Source organism: Lepidochelys olivacea (assembly GCF_965140295.1).
Source record: "Lepidochelys olivacea isolate rLepOli2 genome assembly, chromosome: 27".
Taxonomy (NCBI): Eukaryota; Metazoa; Chordata; order Testudines; family Cheloniidae; genus Lepidochelys; species Lepidochelys olivacea.
In genome coordinates, this window is record NC_140437.1 from 12,637,649 (window position 1) to 12,657,966 (window position 20,318).

Here is a 20,318-nt window from a genome sequence, read left to right on the forward strand (position 1 = left end):
ACACGATCACACGCCAGTGAAGGCAAAAGCAATCCCACACTAAATACATCCACGACACAGCAGCGCTGTATGCTGCTTATTCACGGCTGAACAATACACCCGGCTATTTGCCCACACAAGCACATGTTCATTCACGGACATACAAACACAACCTTTTGATCCTGGGCCATGTCAGCCATCCACCCAAACGCCCACTGCTGACACCAATCACAGCAAAAGGACTAACTGGGTGGTTGAATTACAGGAATATTTATTCATTGTAAGAATTTCTAATTGGCATTACTCCTATTACAGAGAAACCCGAGGGGCCGGGATAATAACAGGTATTAACAAGAGGAACGTGCTGTCTTTGTACAACAAAACATTATAAAAAGCAACAAAAATCTCCAAGATCATTAACTTTGGCTTATTTTTTTCCTTGGTACTTTTGTCTCAGAACAAGAAGGTGAAGTGTCCCTAAGTCCTTCTTTGCATACTGAACGCTTCTCGCGTCAGCATGGAATTTGGTGATGCACCGAGGGGCTTCTCCTACATGGCCATTAGGACCTGAGCACTTAGCAATATTGCTCTGGCGATAAGAAAGAGATTTCTGAGCTCAGGAGCTCCTGCTCTGCACACTGAATTGCACCCGGTTAAATGAAAGCGTGACTTTAAACCGATTTAGTTTAAGTTGTGCAAAAACCAAATGTGGCCGCTCGTCAATCTGTTTAAATCTAATGTGTAGCGGTTTAATTTTTACCAGTAAATTTAACAACGCAAGTAAAACTGGAAGCCAGGTTTAAGCTGAGCTGAGGGTATGTTTACACTATAGCCACGAAAACAGCTCAGCTTTGAAATGGATTTTAATTAAACCAGTGCCACTTGTGTGTAGACGGGCCATAAATCCAAAGTCGTCCCAATGTCAGTGGATTTGCACATTCAGGCGAACTCCATTGGACTGCACTGGGATTTACGCCAGGGTGGCTGGGCTCAGAGTCTGGAACAAATTCTCCAAACTGGTGGGTTTTGCATGCGCAGTTGCCAGCTAAGGCCATCCGCATTTGATGCCTTGTGGAAATGGTTCTTTCTTTGAATGGGTCTTTCTGCCTGGTCTACAGAGAGATTGGCATGAACACAGACTCTTCAGGGCTTAAAAATTCATCCTCCACTGAGCCGCCTCCTCCTCCTGACACCCCCCTCCCCTGCTTCTGCCTCTGACACTTTTCACTGTGTCCCACTGGGATGGGGCAAGCAGAGGACTATAGTTTGCTGGGTGAGACGGAGGCTGTTACTCAAGCAGGAGCCGCCGTGGCTACCACTGCTGAATCCCTCCCTGCCAAAGTGCCCGTCCTCCCATGCCCACTGGAGCCATCACGCTGCATTGAGCCTTCCCCCTCACACAGACGCCATCTCCCCCACTTCCTGATGCCACAATGCTCCCTGAGCCTTTCTCCATATCAGGGAGGCATCCCTTACACCTCACAGTCTCTCTTCCCCTCCTCCACTAGAGATTCCCCAGCCCCACCTCTTCGGCCAGGCTCTCTAGCTGCCCCATCCTTTCCTGCTCTCTTTGCAGAGCAGGCCGGATCTTTCCTTGTTCCCACACTGTGCCCTAAATAACCCCTGAGTTCTCCCTTGTTCCCACTGCAGGCAGGCCGCCCCTGAGCAGATGACCCTCCCTGACTTGCTTGGCAGGCCATTTATTTTTTTTTGTCCTCTCTTCCTGCAAGGGCCAGGCTTTTGCAGGTGGGGTGGGGATGTAAATGCGAGCCTTGCTTTAAATTAACCCTTTCACCCCGAAGGGAAGGAACACAATGTTTCTCCCGTGTGACTCCTAAGGATTTACGGGGGGTGAATTATTTGGAGATCTGTGATTAACGAGGATGCTTTTGTTCTGTTCTCTGCTTTTAGGATTCACAGTGCAAATAATATGATCAAATATTGCTTTGTGGTACTGAGTAACTTCTTTTTTAAGAAGCTGGAAGAACATTAACTCGTAGAGTCCTCCTTAGCCATCAGAACATATACATCACTCCTCAGAGAGAAATAGCACAGGGTCTGTGTGGTTGCAGGGGGAGCAGGATGGAAAAATGCTAACCTGCAGCACAGGAGAGCTGGGTTTATTTCCCCTGTTCTTCCATAAACTTTCTCTCTGATTTGACACAAGTCATTTATTCTCCCCGGATCTCACTTTCCCCATCTGTAAAGTGGGAATAATAGCACTTCCCTGCCTTAAAGAGTGGGAGGTGATCAGATAAGAACATAAGAATGGCCCTACTGGCTCAGACCAAGGGTCCATCTAGCCCAGTGTCCCGTCTTCCGACAGTGGCCAGTGCCAGGTGCCCCAGAGGGAATGAACAGACCAGGTAACCATCAAGTGATCCATCCCCTGTCGCCTATTCCCAGCTTCTGGCAAACAGAGGCTAGGGACACCATTCCTGCACAGATACCACAGTGATGGGAACAATATAAGTATCTCAAAAAGAAAAGGAGGACTTGTGGCACCTTAGAGACGAACCAATTTATTTGAGCATAAACTTTCGATGAAGTGAGCTGTAGCTCATGAAAGCTCATGCTCAAATAAATTGGTTAGTCTCTAAGGTGCCACAAGTACTCCTTTTCTTTTTGTGAATACAGACTAACACGACTGCTACTCTGAAACCTGTCATAAGTACCTCAGACTTTGACTTTCAGTGTGTACTTTGCAAATCCCAGCCAAAACCCCAATCTAATCCTGTTCTCATGCAAGTTTCCGTGCGCTTCAAAAATGGAGAGAATCCAAAATATTGGAGCTGGTTGAAAATCTTCAGCTAAAGTTTCGTTCCAATGTTTTGCAGGAAATTTTAAAGCAAAACCTGAGAATGTCTATTTCATTCCGATTCAAATACAAATGTTCCTTTTGATGCTCATAGAAATTTTCAATTTGTTTCGGTTTTCAGCAATGGAAACAAAAATTGCCATCTCAAATGAAGCTAAATGAATATTTTTGTTCCGAAATTTCCCTTGAAAATGAAAATAAAATTTCACCGAAAAAACTAAATTTTCCTGGGATAACTTTCAGTTTTGAGGAAAACCTCATCTTCCGGTGGGAACCAATAGTTCGAAAAATGTAAACCAGCTTGACAACATAGCTGTGAGTCTGCAGATTCTGTGGCCTGAGGTCAGACTAGATGATCATAATGGTCCCTTCTGACTGTAGTATCTATGAATTTGCTTTTCAGAGTTCTCTGCAAGGCATTTTTGTCTGGAACACAACACAGGGATGTTACGACTACGATCACCTTCCACATATATAAGGCAACTCAAAAATTAAAGCTGTTTCTCCATGTACAATATCTAAGCACCCCTGGGGCCTGTGAAGAATACCTGATTTCTTACATGATGCTTCAGTGCCTGAATACAAAAAATGAGTGGTAAGGTCACTATTAACATATTTTTAAAAAATCCCTTGCCTGCATTACTAACAACACCATATAGATGGTTAAAGATAACATCCGTCTGACTCAAATGTGCCTTTTTTATTGTTTCTCGTCTTTCATTGCTTGTTTATCTTTCTCCCAGTTTGACCTAGATGGGTAAGTTTCAGTTTTTGCTTCTCATGCATTAGCCCAATGCTGCTGGCCAAGCATTTTGCAAGTGGCTTGTTATCTGGGGACACCTTAAAGGGGCTTGATTTTCAGAAAGAGCCGAGCACCCACCCTCTGACAATCAGCCCCCTTTTTAAGGTGCCCTCACTTGGGTACCTGAAGTCACTAGTCACGTCTGAAAACCATAGCCATTGTGTTTACATTTTCAGCGCCAAAGCAGGAAGGTTTTGATCCAATCCCTCCCGTTTCCATTGTCATTTTTTTTTTGGCTTAAAATATTTGGGACATTTCTACTCGTATTAAGTTTTCTAAAACTTAAAAAAATATACATCTAAACGGGCAACATTTTTCGGAAACGGGGGTCTAAATGATCCGTTCCTAAGTCCATATTTTGGCACCTGGTTAAGTGGCCTGATTTTCAGAGGTGCTCTTCTCTCACTGACCTCATAGGGAGCTGCTTGCTGAGTGCTCACCCCTAAATCAGGCCATTTAATTACATGCCTACATATGGTCATCATGGGTGTCTGGTTTTCCAAAGCATCTTAGGTGACCTAGAAGCTCAAGCCCCACTGAAAGGGCATGTACTCCTAAATCAATCAAAAGTATGATGGTAGCTGGACATTTTTGTAAATCCTGTTCGAGAAGCCCAATTCTTAGCAACTCCCCCACCCCCATATTTTAAAGCATAATGGGTGAAATTTATAGCACTTAAAGGAGTTAAGTGCTTAACTTCCACTGACATTCAGTGGGATTTGGGTGCCATCTAATAACTATGGGTACCTTTGAAAATTTCAACCTGTCCCTTTAAAAAGGCCTGAAGTTTCATCCTGGATCTAATCTCTCTGCTTTCATCAGTTTCGCATGGCCATTCAACACTGCCATCATCATCATCATCATTGTTAAAAAAAAAAAAAGTGTGCATATGTCAATTTCCCTCTGTAAGGCCAGAATCAAGGTTATTGTAACAAATACAAGGCTGGTAACATAAAATTCAATCTGCAACACAGAGCCATGAGCAAACGGATCTTTGCCACAACACTGTCCATCAGGAAGACGCTGAGAGGCCAGTCAGTTCATTGGCGCTGAATGGCACTGGTTATAACACTTATCATAGCTTTGTGGAAGAACGGGTAACAGCTAGACCCCATGCTAAGGCAGCGTTGAACAGAAGCCCTTGATGAGAAAGCCAAGGTCTCCTGCTCTTCAGCACTGTAATCCACTTCACACTTAGAAACATTTAGCAGTGAGTAAAACAAGACAATATTATTTACAATTAATTCTTAGTTGTCTCATTTGGTTTTTTTTCCCCCCTTCTTCCTCATTTAATAACAAGGTTTCTGGCGGAGCTGGGAGGCAAACAGCAGGTCCTTCACTTACGTAGCTCAGTCTCTCAGATTTCCCTTTTCAGGGACAAGTTCGGCCCCTTTGGAGCTCCCCCAGAATTGGAGCAGAGATGAACGTGGCCCATAGACTTCATTTCATCTGTGAACTCATGACCATCACCAAAACTCAGCTACTGCAGGCCCTGTTCTTGACTTCCTTCCTCTGACAGCGCTCCCACTGCTTTCCAAGGCAATGCTGTCTGAGCAAGGAGACTAGAGTCAGGCCGTTAATGAATTAGCAGCTCTATGGATATACGCTGTGGACTTGCTGGCTTGAGGACTGGAGGAAGAGGCCAGACCAGAGGCAGAAAAGGAGGAAGGGTGAGGGGCTCCCCTTCCCACCCCAGTTCTGCTACAATTCTTCACTAGCTACCAGTCAAATGAGATTTGATCCTGTGTTGTGAGGGCAGAAGCAGGGTATATTCTAGAACTGGAGACATTTGAGGCCGGATTCTTACTTGCATTGAATAGTAGAGCGGGTGAGGAATTTTCCAAAGAAACTTTTTTTCTCCACTGGAAAACGCTGATTTTTTGAAATGGAAACTTTTTTTTTTTTTTTTGCAGGAAAGGGTCAATTTTGACAAAAGTTTCCTACCCCAAATTGGGGGGGGGAGGGTGTCAAAATTGTCAATGTTTTATTTTGACATTTTCAACATGAAAAATCATAGTTTTCCAGTTCAAAGTAGCTTTTTGCTTAAAAAATTAAGCTAATTCTAGTACCCCCCCCATTAAAAAAAAACTTCAAATGGTCAAAATTAAAACAAAATGCTTCAAAATGATCGAAACGAAATATTTCGACCTGAACTGAATTTCTTTTGCCAGATTTTTTGATGTGCCCCCAACACCATCTTTCCCCCAAACCCATTTTCACCCATCTTTCCCCCGCCTCCAACACCATCTTTCCCCCAAACCCATTTCTGAGCCTGGGAAAAACTCCATTGAACACACTTCCCCACGCCCTGTTCCTTTAGACAGGTTGCTGCAGCTGCCTCTCTACCACCCGGGTCTTCCCTGGAAGCCTCAAAATACCCAAAGGAGCCTGTTCTTGGGATGTCTCCAGCTTTGCAGAGACCGAGAGGTTCAGATAATACAGTGAAGACAGCTGAGCTTCTGGGCGCTCTTCCAAATCACCCTCCGACCCTTTCGAGCCTTATCCGTACCAGCTCAGATACTGCGGTAATGATCACAGTCTATGAGCCCATATAGAATAGAATCAACTCCATCACTAACATTGCCCAGACCCACTTTCCCCTTGCTCATCGGCCGCTAATGCAGCAGCGTGATTACGTTATAGCCCACAGTGGGTGGATCACTGGTCCGAGGAAGGGCACAGAGCCTTTCTCCTAGTGTCTCACCAGTACAATACATGATGGGTCTGGGATGACAGCTTGAGTCAGGGGCCTTGCAGCTGGCCCAGATCTCCATGGCAGCACCGGGCTTGCAGCGTGATGGATGGCAATTGTTTCCTGCTTTTCCAGGCACCATTAGCCGTTTGCTATTCTCCACTAGAATTTGGTGGCTCTAACAAGGGTGATGTCTGCCTTGGAGAGATCAGTGCCTGGGAAGGTGCTGGCTATTGACCGCTGAGCATCCAAGGCGGGCAAACGACATTATTCCACAGGTGACTAGATTGTTTCTTAACGTGTCAGGCAGCCTGGCTGCTAATGACCAAGGCAAACTCTTCCGAGCCTGAGGCATGTGCGTGTTGTGGAGGCATGTGGATCTCTGTCTCCAACATGCACGCTGTATGTTTCATGATTCACAGTGTAGATTTTGCCTGCTGGAAACAAAGTCCTCCCACCCCTCACCGCTCCCAAAGACAGTGCAGAGGCACAAATGTGTGTTTCTATGGAGGAAGCCCTTTTTTCCCCCATGATGCATCCTTGGGTAGCTCCTTCTAATGATATCCCTCTGCTCCCCACCCTCCCTCCCAATTCCCTGTTAATAACATCTTCACTCAACCATTAGCCTTGAAATACACCCTCTTCTCTCTAAATTCAGCTGGGTCCATCCTTCCTGGCTTGGCAGATGCAATTCAAAGGGGGAGTAACTGGTGATCTGGGGCAAATAGGAAGGGGTGGATATTGTGGGGGGTGGGGTAGAGGAAGATCCTCAGAGGGGGAGTGGAAGAGGGGGAACGAAGCAGACAGAGAAAGAAAGAGGAGAGACCTGAGAGAGCAAACGCGGTCATTGTTGCAGCTACTGAAGAAGTGTTGTTGGGGTTGGGGGGGGGGCACAAGAGATTGTTCTGCTCACACAGGATGTGCCGAAGCCGTCAAGCACTCCTAGGTCCCAGCCAGACTGAAGGAGGCCACAGCTCCCGTTTGCCTTGGCTATATCCCTTCTGCTTTCGCATCAGCCTGTCTGCCGGAGAAAGGGGGATAGAAAAAAGGGGACAATACTGAAAATAAGAGGTCAGTGCATACAGGATTGTTCGTAAATAGCAGGGGGCCCAGGCTGGAACCCCATTTCCTTCACATCTTCTTGCCGGCTGGTATCTCTGTGGGGTCGCAGAGGGGCTGGCTGGGGAGCGCCTCTCCCACCCCGCCCTTCACACCGGCGACGTGGCAGTCGACTCGCTGTACAAGCTCTCCACAATGTCTCCCCGCTGGATTCGGCGCAGGGCGGAATACAGGGCGTCCATGGTGGCGCTGTCCTTGCTGGACCAGTCGGAGAGCAGGGCCCGGACAGGGCACTCCTCCTGCGTGAAGGAGTCTATGTGATCCTCCTTGTAGCCCAGCTCCCCCGCCAGATGACGCCAGGTGTCCTCGGGGGAGCTGTTGAGCAGCTTCTCCACCTCCTCTTGCTTGTTAGGAGGCAGGCTGGTGTAGAGGTTCCCGTCTCCTTTCAGAGCTGTGCAGGGAAGAGAAGGAACAGAGCAGGGTGACTGCAGCCTTTGGGAGATGAAGCTGAACCAGAAGGGGTCAGAAAGCCCAGGAGAGTCCCAGGATTGGGGGGCGGGCAGCTTCCCAAGACAAACCGGGGGATGCCTATGGCCTGTACCCTCCTGTGTATTATTTCCCCACTCTGGGCTTGCAGCATCACCCCACTGTTCCAGTCCTGGGCTCCCCTCTGTCCCAACCTGTCCAGCCACTCCTACCCCAATCCTGACCCGCAGCTCCCCTTCCCCACAATGCCATGTCTGACCCTCCCAGCTCCACCAGTGCACCCCAGCCCCGGTCCCACCCTCGCCCGGCTTGGTGGATAAACCTTACCCTGCACCTGGGCGGTCTGTGTCGGTGGCTGTTGGTCGTGGAGGCTCTGGCTGTCCACGGAGATCCCGCTGTCGCTGTGAAGCTTCTCTCCTTCCGGAGAGGGGGGCTGGTTCACAGGGCGGTTGTTGGCGCCTTGTTTGTTCTCTTTGCAACTGCTCCACCTGCAGAAGGGGCCAGCGGAGGGGAATGAAACAGCCAAAATCCAGCCACATCCGCCAGCCTCTTACCTGGATCTCACTGTGAGTCAGCCAGAGTCACAGAGCCTCATTCTCCCTGCCCTGCCCCTCTGTGCCCTGTCTGCCTTGGCACTGCTGCTATAAATGTTGATACGAGGGCAAAGCAGCAGAGAGCCAGACCTGCCGTCCTTAGAGATCCAGGCTCCAGCATCCTGATAGTGATTACTAGGATGTATTGCAGTCACACCTAGGAGCCCTAGTAACGGATCAAGACCCCCTACAGGGTGCTAGGTGCTGTACAATCCCAGAACAAAGAGACTGTCCTTGCCTCAAAGGGCTTGCCATCTAAGTCTCAGCTAGGGATAAATGAGGATCAAGGGTATGGCTACACTCCCAACGGCACGGTGACCGGGCTGCAGCCGTAGTGTAGACACTTCCTACGCGATAGCGTAGACACTTCCTGCGTGGGTTTGTCCCGCGATGTAGTTAATACACCTCTCCGAGAGGTGGTACTTAGGTCAACGGAAGGATTCTTCTGCCAACCTATCCACATCTACAGTCTACGCTACGTCGCACAGGGCACAAAATGTTTCACAGCCCTGAGGGATGTAGCTAGGCCGACCCAACTTTTAAGCATAGGGCTAGCTCTTCCACTGAAATCAGTAGTGTTACAGAGGTGAGTGTGGCCACTGAGTCAGGCTGCATGAGTCCACTGTGATTAGGACAGGACTGGTTTAGTTTGCTTGGCGGCCTAGGTTTAGCCAGGCTGACTAAAAAGCCAGCATTCGTCCTTCAGGGGAGAATTACTGCATTGCTCCTGATGTCGATAGGCCAAACTCTCCAACAGTGTAAATTGGCACCGCTCCACTGAATTCAGTGCCAATTTGCACCACCGGAGACCTGCGTTTCCTGTAAACATAAACTTTCCTTTAGACATACAAATATTTTTTTAACGAACATGAAAACCAGTCTGCGTGCATTTATGCACTGGAGTCTGTGCACGTATGGGACCGTGTGCATACTGTTAGCCAATGTATAGGTGATATGTATTGCATACCGTATTATGTAGTATCCATCATATTAATATCATATACATTACATTATATATGAATGTTAGCACTGAGTTGTATTAGGGTCAGGCTTGCCCACGCGCGATATCTCCCACAATACCTTGCAAAGCTAGATATAGCATAAATCCTGTCAAAATCAAGAGACATGAGTGCTCTGCTCTGGTACAAAGTAGAGACTGTTTTCATGGCGTGGAATGGAGTGCTTTGTTCAAAAGGAGCTAAGGGGCACACCCTGGTACCAGGACAAACAGGTAAAAATGCTGATGGGTGAATTTTAGTCTTGGGTGTCATATTGAATGCTTTTAACTTGTAAATGGGTCTACTATAAAAATAGCTAGTTTGGGGGGGCACAATCTTAGAAGCAAACCCACTGTTTGTAAGCACTTGCTGCGAGAAGCAGCTTCCCAGAGGGAGCGGTACATAAACATCCTTTCTGTATCGTACGACTTTGTCTTTAGACAATAAACTTGGCTGAGGCTGGTCATAAGGTTGTCCTGCCTTGACTGCAGGGGACTGGACTAGAAGACCTCTTGAGGTCCCTTCCAGTCTTACAGGTCTATGATTTGAGCTCTTTAATGTTTTTAATGATGGACCACGAGTGTAGAGCTAATCAAATGGCTGCATTCTGATCAATAATACATCTGTGATTGTGTGGGCTCATATAAATGCACGTCAAACCGGGGGTCCACGCACGTAAATGCATGTGTTTATATGCTTTGGTGTGCACGTGGAAATGCCTGTGAAACAGCATGTGGGCCTGTGTGTATGTGTGAATCACTGCACCGAGCGATATGCAAAGGCACATGGGATTGTGTGCAGACATGCAACGGAATGTGAATGCAGTGACTTGGTACACACAGGTAGTTGGGTGAGAATATGCACATATGAACCGTGTGGGGTGCATGTGTGAACACGCTTGTGGGTGTGCACATGGGAATGTCTTTGGGGGGGGTGCACCTCTGCTGGCATCACTGATTAGTCAATTGGAGTTTTCTTAGCAGAGAATTCAGCCTCCTCCCTGGGAATAACAGTGATTAGGGATTATTTCCAGCACGTTGGTATGTGGAGAAATCGTAGCCTCTGTTCAAACACTGAACCAGCTGCAACCTGCATAGGCACCAGGTGCAACTCCCAGCACAAAGCGGGTGAGAGGGTGCAAGACACTGAAAGTGATGCAGTTGCAGAATGTGTCGGAGTTACAAGCACCCCCCAAAGGGAAATGAGCGAGCTAAAGAAAGAACAAGATAGGTGAGAGAGACCATATAGGGCTCAATTCTCCATTGCTCTGCACTGCAGGGCATGTGAGTGCCCAACTCCCCTTGGCCTTCCATAGGAGACGAGTGCCCAACTCCCAAATGTGCCCCTCCGGTGCTGTCATTTATACCGGTGCGAAGTGTAAATCGAAGCCAAATCTGATAACTCCATTATCACCAAAGGTCCCAAGACGGCCAGATGCTGCTAGAGAAAGCTGCCCGATGCGGCAGTAATGGCCCTGGGCCTCAGTCTGAGGCCGGCAGCCTCCCCCACTCCTGGAGCCCTCCCTCCGTTCCTAGAATCCATCAGGACATTGGCCCCTGCCTACCTTTTGAAAGCAATGTAGGCCACTAGCCCCGCCACCACGGCTGCCAGGACGGAGCAGTAGACAGGGATGAGGTTATCGGCAGGGCCGCGGCTCACGACTGGCTGGGAGCTACCCAGGACGGTGGTGACTGTATCTGCTAGAGTGCTGGCAATGCCTTTGGTATCGTACGGGTCTTTGGTGAACGGCACGGGGCTGCCAGAGCCCAGCAGGGTTGGGGTCCAGCGCGGGTGAAGATCTGCCAAGGGGAATAAAAACGAGTTAGCAATTCACCCCGCCTCCCTTTCGCCTCTCGAGCGCTCAGTAATGGCTGCGACTAGTCTAGGCACCCTAGGGAAGGGGGAGGCGAGGCATAACGCCTCCAGAGGTGCCGGGCAGTGAGACTTGCCACCCTTTGGGAGGCTGTAGCCAGCACACGCCCAGTGAAGCCGTGCTGGCTCCCAGGGGAGGAGCCAAGACGAGGCCCCGCCCCTCCTCACACAGACACACCCCTCTGGCACCCTTAACAGGGTTAGCCATCTCTCCACACCATGCCACATGGACGGGTGAGCGCTATGAAAACAGCTACTGCACAGTCCCCACTGTTGACTCTCTCTAGTGGGGCTCAAAATGAGAGTAGCCAATGCTCAAATAAATTGGTTAGTCTCTAAGTCCTCCTTTCCTTTATCTCAGGGGTAACTAAACCTGCCCAAAGACTGTCGGGACTTCCTGGCAGAGGTGGGCTCACATGGGAAGCCCACAGCCTAACCCCCCCACCCCGAATTCTGCAGCCAGAACCCATTTCTAACCACTGTCTGCTAACCCTAAACATGGCACACCCTCGGTGTGAATTGTGTCTCCCATTCCTCCTTCTCATTAGTCCGTCTCATTAGCTCCAGCAGGCCAGTGTCACATATCCCTGCAGGTAGCAGCCTTTGTATGCTGGCATGAAATTCCAGAGAGAGCTGAATCTTTTCCATACCCTTTCTCCACCCTGGGACGGCTGACCCTGCCTGGAGCCAGCTCAGAGCCATCTTTGCCCTTTGCTCTTTACCAGTTTTTGTTTATTGGAGGCTTTTTTCCTGATGGTCAAGGACTGTGGGGCTTTGACCTGTCGTTCTCTAAAGGGCGTGAAATTTGGAGCACCAACCAAATCGAAAAGGGCAAAGGGTTTCAGAAACGCAGCGCTGCTGTCAAATACCAACACTCATCAGCAAAGCAGATGCATCCCACTTGGATGTACTAGGACCAGACAGCAGCAATCAGAGCTTTGGGGACTGCAGACCGTGTAGATGAAGCTAGGCAAGGGGGGAAGCACGTCAGGGAAGAGATCAAAAGCAGGGCAGGCAGCTGTGATGCTCATTTGAGCACGGTTTGCAGTAACCTGATCGCCTCCCTCCTAGGGAAGGGTCACCACTGAGGAAGGCTGAATGCAGTGAAGAAGCAAGCAGTCGGAAGGTCTAACAGAACGCGCGGAGCAGTGCAGATTCTTAGCAAGAGCGTGGGACAGTCTATGGAGCACGGTTCGTCCAATGGCCATCGCCGTATAGCATGTGCACAGGAAGCTGTTCGCTCATCACTGAGATGAGGCCGCTTTTTAGTGGCCTGAAAAGCGTTCAGCTCCAACCTCAAACATACCTAGAATTAACCTTGGTTCAGGCTCAGAACTAGGGGGGTCATCCAGTGAAATGAATAGGCAGACGATGTAAAACAAACACAAGGAAGTGTTTCTTCACACATCGCAGAGGCAACCTGTGGAACTCCCTGCCAGATGATGTTGTGAAGGCCAAGACTATAACAGGGTTCAAAAAAGAACTAGATAAAGTTCCTGGAGGATCGGTCCATCAATGGCTATTAGCCAGGATGGGCAGGGATGGTGTCCTTAGCCTCTGTTTGCCATAAGCTGGGAATGGGCGACAGGGGATGGATCACTGGATGGTTCCCTGGTCGGTTCATTCCCTCTGGGGCACCTGGCACTGGCCACTGTCAGAAGACAGGATTCTGGGTTAGATGAACCTTTGCTCTGAACCAGTGTGGCTGTTCTTATGCTCTTATGTTCTTCTTATTATTTGTATTTCAGTTGCCTTGAGGCGAGAGCCCCCCACTGCAGGGCAGTGCACAGACACTTAACAAGAGACAGTCCCTGCCCCAAGGAGCTTACATCTAAAGAGACATGCCAAAGGAGAAAGAGGAAGTGACTTGCCAAAGGTCACCCAGCAGGTAAGTGGCAGAGCTGGGAATAGAAATCAGATCTGCCAATTTTCCTCACATTACCTCTCAGAATGAATTCTTTTTACAAATCGTCTATGGCAAAAATGGATTTTGTTCCGGACCTTCAGTCCCTTCCTCAGAGCTGGCTACATACAACAATACTAGCCTACAATTTATGGACGAGAGGAACCAAGAATATCCATTGCCAGGGGAACCCAGAGAAGGAATTTAGGGTATCAGATTATACTCATCCAAACACATGTCTCTTGAATAAGTAATAACTAAGGTGGGACAGGCCACCTAAAGCCACAACTATTTCAATATCAAAGAGAATGGTCCAAGAAGTTGTAACTAGAAATAAGGGGATGGTTTAAAAAAAAAAGTAATATGATGCAGGATAAATATCAAGAGAAACACCCTCAACAGTGGAATCTATGTGACTGGGTGAGAGTCTTCCAATGGATGCTCCATCCCCGGAGATATAGACATCTAGGCAGGATGACTCACTAGAAGATGCTGTCGGGAGCAATCCTGCAAGGGCAGGAGATTAAACTTCTGTGCCTGCCACTGGAGGTTTGCCGGAACACGGGGTAACATCCCATCTCCTACTCCTGGCAGATGTACCCACAGCACGTGTGATTATCGCGAACGGCCAGGCTTTTCCCTGCGCGATTTCTCACCGCAGTGCTGGCCTGGCCCGACCCTGCTTTGCTGATGAAATCTGACGAGATCGGAGCCTGAGGTGAGAGACGTTCTTTCTGCTGTTCCTCCTCTCAGCCCTACTTTCCGCCTGGAGCCCGGCTGGGTGGCAGCAGCAGTAACTGACCCGTGGGGCTGTTCGGTGGATCAGCTCCACCCAGGCAATGGAAGCCCCACGTTGCCGGGGTGCTGCACTGTGCATGTACGTCTCCTTATCCTGCACAGGAAGGATGGGCTTATGGATAGTGGTCCAAGACTCGAGAGAGGGGTTCAGTTCCTACCCCGTCTCAGACTGTCCTTTGTGAACTTGAGCCCCTCTCTCTGTGCCTCAGCTCCCCATCTGTATGATGGGGATAATACCATTTCTTCTGTCTTCCTTGTCTATTTAGGCTGTAGGCCTCAAAGCTGTTATGTGCTTAACTCCCCACTGAAATCCATGGGAGTTAGGTGCCTAAATACCTTTGCAGATCAGACCCTTAGCTCATCGGGGCAAGGAGTCTCTTACTCTGGGTCTGTACAGGGCCTAGCATAATGGGGCCCCAACCTCAATTAGGGCTCACAGTCACATTGATTTTAGTACACGGGAATATTGTGCTATGCAACCTGTAGACACAGCTATTGCACGGCAAACACAGGACAGCCATCCGGCAGTCTCAGCAACATGCATGGAGTCAGGCATGGAGCTAGGGTCGTCCCTTGCTAACATCGAGGTGTTCCTGTTTCACCTGGATCCCCTCCCTCCAGCTCAATGGCACGAGTCACTAAGAGTCAGTGAGCAGCGGCGTTCCCAGTTTGTTCTCTTCCCCTCTGTGCCCAGACGCTCCTAGCCTCCATGCATGCCCCGTTGCTCTGGGACACACCCTGTCCTTTCAGCTCCGGAGGGGAGGAAAATGTTTGCCTATTGGCTGGTTCCCCGTCTTCAGCCAAGAACCGCACCTAGGCATGCCTGGTGAAGAAAATGTGTCTCATCTTGTGCCTGTGAAGCAGGGAGGGTCCTACCCGTTTGTTGCTGGGGAAAAGGCAGGAAAAGTCACAGGGAGGTTATGAAAGGTGGCGGGGGGGAGAGCAGGACAGGCGAAGGCAAGGCCTGGGGGCCTGTGATTTTATAGTCCTAGCAAGAAACCGTCTCCGACGCTTACAGCATCCCATTGCCAGGAGAGCGTGACCGCTGAGCTGACGCTTCGGCTTCAGTTTTAACTCTCCCTGGTGCCACCTACCCTCCCAAATCTGCTGCTTTCTCCATTGCCTGATGACCTGGCTTTTCACGCTGCCCACTACGCGAGTAGGGAGTGATCCACCTTCTGGCTCAAGCACTGACATTTGGAATGGTCCAGGCTGCAGGCTGCGGGCTCGAGCGCCAGCAGCTGGAATGTTCCACGCTGCAGCCTGGGGTTCTAGCACCAGCAGTTGGAATGGTCCACGCCGCAGCCTGGGGTTCTAGCACCAGCAGTTGGAATGGTCCACGCCGCGGCCTGGGGTTCTAGCACCAGCAGCTGGAATGTTCCACGTTGCAGCCTGGGGTTCTAGCACCAGCCGTTGGAATGGTCCACGCGGCGGCCTGGGGTTCTAGCACCAGCAGTTGGAATGGTCCACGCCGCAGCCTGGGGTTCTAGCACCAGCAGTTGGAATCGTCCACGCCGCGGCCTGGGGTTCTAGCACCAGCAGTTGGAATGGTCCACGCCGCAGCCTGGGGTTCTAGCACCAGCAGTTGGAATGTTCCACGCTGCGGCCTGGGGTTCTAGCACCAGCAGTTGGAATCGTCCATGCCGCGGCCTGGGGTTCTAGCACCAGCAGCTGGAATGGTCCACGCGGCGGCCTGGGGTTCTAGCACCAGCAGTTGGAATGGTCCATGCCGTGGCCTGGGGTTCTAAGGCCGACATCTGGAATGTTCCATGATGCCGTCCGTAGCTCTAGACCTTTGGTATCTTTCACTCTAGGCTGCTCGTCCGCTCTAAATCAGGACAGACCTCAGCAGTCCCCTTCTGGAAACTGCCTGAGTTCCTGCTCTGCCATGCCCAGCTCAGAGCGCGCCCGTGCCACACTGCCCTCTGATTGCCGTGTCAGAAACACACTGCAGATGAACCCTTGCTCCAGGAGTGATGCCTGTCCAGACCCTTTGGAAAAAAACCCTGCCCATCTGAATGCGCACACAGGCCCCTCTGCCATCCCCTCCAGAACCACGGCGCAAGCAGGGCCATGCAGCCTGTCGAGGCACCGACCCCTGCCATAGGAACAGGCTAACTAGAGTGCCACGCGGGGCCTGGCCCAAGAGCAAACCCAGATCCAGAGGTAGTTTTTCAGGCTGGCGATTGCTCCTGGCTCAGAAGAACGGCTTGTAGCAACTGGCAGCCCCCCCTACTCCGCACACCGCCCTCAGCTGGGCTGGAACAGACGGCTCCTGTGCCAACCCATGCCGCCTTTTCAGAGCAAGCCTTGGGGAGGCCTTCCTGGCTATTTTCTGCTGGGCTCTGATCCCGCCCCTCATGCCCCCAAGCATAAAATCCGGCTAACAAAGCCCACCCTTTGTGCCTTGACTTCTGGCTCCATTTATTCAACCCTGTAAAGGGATCAGCCAGAAAGGACTGCCCAGAACTCCCCCTGCCTTGCAGCGGTGAATCAGAGACGCCCATGGCACAATGGTCTCTTCTCTACTTCTGTGCTCCAGGCAGGGCAAATAACTACGTCTCCAACTAAAGGAGGAAACTGGTGCCCTCCCCCACCCCTGCCACCAGCCCATCATGCCATTCATCCTGCTAATGAGCTTTCTAAATAAAGGGCTGCCCCTTTTGGGAAATCCCCTGGGGACCAGGGCCTCGCTGTGAAGTGTCATCAGCGTGGCTGGGGCGGCAGAGGACTCAGCTTTGGGGAACAGGGGGTTACTGCCAGATGACAGAATCTGATCCTCTAACAAAGGAGTCCCTTCCCTACACAGGTGACATTTTGTGTAAACTATTACAGTGCTAATCTGCATGTAATTTGGAGTGGCTGGCACCCTGGGGGATTGAACCAGGAACCTCCAGAGCTAAAAAAACAAACCCCATAAGCTGCTGTAGTGTAAGCCCAAACGCCTTAGCTAGGGCTATACCAGACTCACCTCTTCTGGGACCCGGGACTGGTAGCTCACACCCACCGGTGGGTTACACTGGACCATAAACTTCCCAGGCCCGAGCCTACCCCTTCTCTGCCCAGAGTGCCTCGGTGGAAGTGAGGAGCTTAAAACCTTTGAGGGGGCTGAGGCAAAGTCCCAAGCTGACATTACAGCTGATCCCCAGCTGGCCCCGAGGGCTTGTTCCTTACCCTAGAGCTCAGTCCCTATCCCGGATCCCACTGACATGACACTCCAGGTCCTGAACTCAACACGGGCATTAGAAGAAGCAGCGACGGAGCAGAAGGACTGTAGCCAGCAGGCCAGAGCTTGCCATTCCCTGCAGGGCTGTGTGGATTTGCTCTGTCTCACCCACCCTGGCCTGTTTCCTCATCCTGAGATTTGATCCCAGGGGAAAATTGAACCATTGTCCCCCACTCCCGATTTCCTTATTTCCCTCTTCTTAAACACAATTCCCCAGCAAAATGCAGCCTGGCCCCGCCACCCCTCCTGTGGGGTGGCACAGCGGAGCCTCAGGAAGCAGAGAGCCCTCGTGAAACTCAGTCACTGATCCCACGTGCCAACAGGCCTGGTTCTGCCAGGCACAGAGCCTCATTGGAGCCAGCAGGCCCTGCACTAGACGGGGCTGTTGTAGGATTTTAGGGAGAGGTTGTCCCTGGGCCTTGTGCAAGGCAGGGGGGTAGGGAGAGCAGGAATCAGGGGACTTCCCCCACCCCTACATCCGCATGCACAGGCAAGGGACAATTACAGTCCCTGCACTGGGTGAAATTCCAACCCCTGTGCATGAGGCTGAAGCCGCACTGAAGTCCTGCATGATACCTAGGTCTGGTGCCGGCTCTCTGCACGGGGGTGAGATTTCAGCCTCTGGGCAGCCCATAGGGCACATATTGCTCTGAAAACAGGCAGGGTTATCGTACACTGGGCCCAGGCCCCAAGATCCCCTGTGCCATAGGAAACTCAGAGAAGGTCTGGGTCCACTCCACACCCCCAAAATGAAGCACACTAGCGCTCCTGGGGAAGTGCAGTCCCTATGCCTGTCAGCGACGAAACGCCTCAATTAATTCCCATTAGGGACCCGCTGGCTGCCAAATTCCATTTTACAGAAGGCCAGGACTGCCAGGCTCCAACTGCCACAAACAAAGCGTCTGAAGCTATTAAACGTCGGCCCTTTGCTCCAGGTTCCTGTACCTACCAGGCAGGCCGATTATTTTTAAACACGGCCAGCAGAGACCTCTGGGCATATCCCTCCCCACATGAGCCGGGCTTCACCTTGGAGCCAAGAGGCTGCCATTGCCGGGAAGTCATAGACCCCTTGGAAACACACCAGACCAACCACCAGTGCAGGGCGGATGTTTGCAAGCCACCTGGGAGCTTGAAGCAGCAGACGCAAAGCCACATGGTTAGAACATGTGCTGGCTTTTCTGGAATCTGCCCACTAAGTGTCAAACCCCTGAAATGCCCAGGGCTGCAACCAAGACAGTATTGCATCCTTGATTTTCCTGCTAGCCTTGGGGGCTGCTGCTTTATTACCCTGATGTGTACGACACCACTGTCTAGAACCAGCACTCTGACCCCAGGCGTTCCAGTGGCCCCCGCCTAGGATCCACGTTGCTTTCTCTACTGTGTGTAGCAGCTTTAATCATCATGTTCAGCAGTGAATTAAGCTGATGGATGATCAGTATCAGCCCCGGGGATACAGCGGAGACAGATAGTGCTTTGCATTTAGAGTACCTTTCACTGGAGGATCCCAAAGCACCATAACCAGCTGGATGCAGCACCATTATCCCCTTTATCCACAAGGGGAAACCGAGGCACAAAGACGCTACGGGAGTTGGCCAGGCTTACACTCCCCTGATCTAATCCCTGGGCCTCTCAGGTGAACAAAGATTGGCTGCCAAAGAATTTCCATATGAAAAAGCTTCCGTACGCCCATTCCCCTGCCTCTGATGCGGGAAGCAGCTGGGGTGGGCTCGGTGGTGGAGCATGCGGGAGGCGGAGCTCTCTCTGACTTGGAGGGACAGCCGCCAAGGCCGTGCAGTGGGGGCAGAGTCAGAGAACATCGTGGCTGGTTCCATTGCTCGTCTGGGATCTGTTTCTATATTGGCACGGCGACCTTGCTGGGGAAGCCAGATCTGTCTGGAGGGACAGATGGAACCATATGGAACAATCAAACCCTGCACATCCTGCTTTACCATTACATCCCGGAAAGGTGGGGAGCAGAGGTGGTCCCAATTTGCTTGGAGGCCACATTGTCTAGGGGCTGGGACTGGGAGTAAGGACTCCTGGGTTCTTTGCTCAGCTGTTTGAGCGGTGTCATAATCAAAGCAGGGGACTGGGAGCCAGGACTCCTGGGTCCTCGAATTTTGACACTGGCTCCTTGTGTGACCATCAACGTATCACTTCACCCTCCTTGTGCCTCAGTTTCCCCTTCAGTAAGGTGAGGCTAATGCTCCTGACCTACCCTTGATAAAATGCTTTGAGAGGTAGGAATGGAAGGTGTGCTGGGTGACTTATTCCTTTGACCTGAAAGTCACTAAGGGACAAATCGTGAACCCAAGGAAGTTAAGGGCCAAACTCCCATTGCCCTTTAATGGGGCTGGATTTGGTCCTAAAGTGTTAATCTGAACGACCATGATCCACGCTCCACAGAACAGGGATGCAGGGGTATATTACCTCTGCACTCGGCATCGGATATCGGGGTGCACTCCTTGATCATGACCTCGTTCTCCTCACAGATGGTGCAGGGCAGGCAGGGGTCCATGTGGTTGGCTTCATCGGAGAAGGTCCCGTCGGGGCACTCCTCGCAGACGGTGTTCTGAGTGTCCCCGCACGGGAACATCAGGCCGTAGCCCACCTCGCAGATCTCGCATTCCTTGCACTGCCCACTCCCCTCGTCCTGGTAGTAGCCGTAGGCGCATTTGCAGACGGCGTCGTCCGACTCCACGCAGGGAGCCGACATGCTCTGCAGGCCCACGCACTCTGTGCATGGCTTGCATGCCTCCGTGGCGCTGACAGTGTCCGAGTAGGTCACACCTGCAATGGAGCAGAGAGAGAGCGCGAGTGAGAGATCAGTGTGTGGGTAACCCCCTGGGGAGCAAGTGCTACAGGCCTGTGCTGATCCGCAGAGGATAGGAGTCTGTTACTGCCCCGACTAGGCAGCCGTGGCTTTTTAGCTCAAGCTGCTCCTGGTTCCATCTTTGCCGCAGCTGTGTTCCCCTGCTCCTGCAACGGATGATACCGTTGCTCCTACACCGACCTATAGACTATATCGCGTCCCCTTCTAAACAGAGCTACTGGTGGCAATGCAAACTGGCCAAAGGCAGGAGAAAAACTTG

General features: G+C 51.0%; 1 protein-coding gene across 1 annotated transcript in view; it reads right to left on the reverse strand.

Moving 5' to 3' along the window:
- Positions 1–230: 230 nt before the first annotated feature.
- NGFR (nerve growth factor receptor) overlaps positions 231–20,318 on the reverse strand; it is a 41,914-nt gene continuing 21,826 nt past the window's right edge. Inside the window, exons 3-6 of the mRNA XM_084615872.1 lie at positions 19,657–20,016; positions 10,992–11,226; positions 8,164–8,324; positions 231–7,801 (exon numbers count right to left, since the gene is read on the reverse strand). Coding sequence (XP_084471998.1) covers positions 7,500–7,801; positions 8,164–8,324; positions 10,992–11,226; positions 19,657–20,016 — 1,058 coding nt within the window. The 3' untranslated portion in view covers positions 231–7,499. The remainder of the gene's footprint in view (positions 7,802–8,163; positions 8,325–10,991; positions 11,227–19,656; positions 20,017–20,318) is intronic.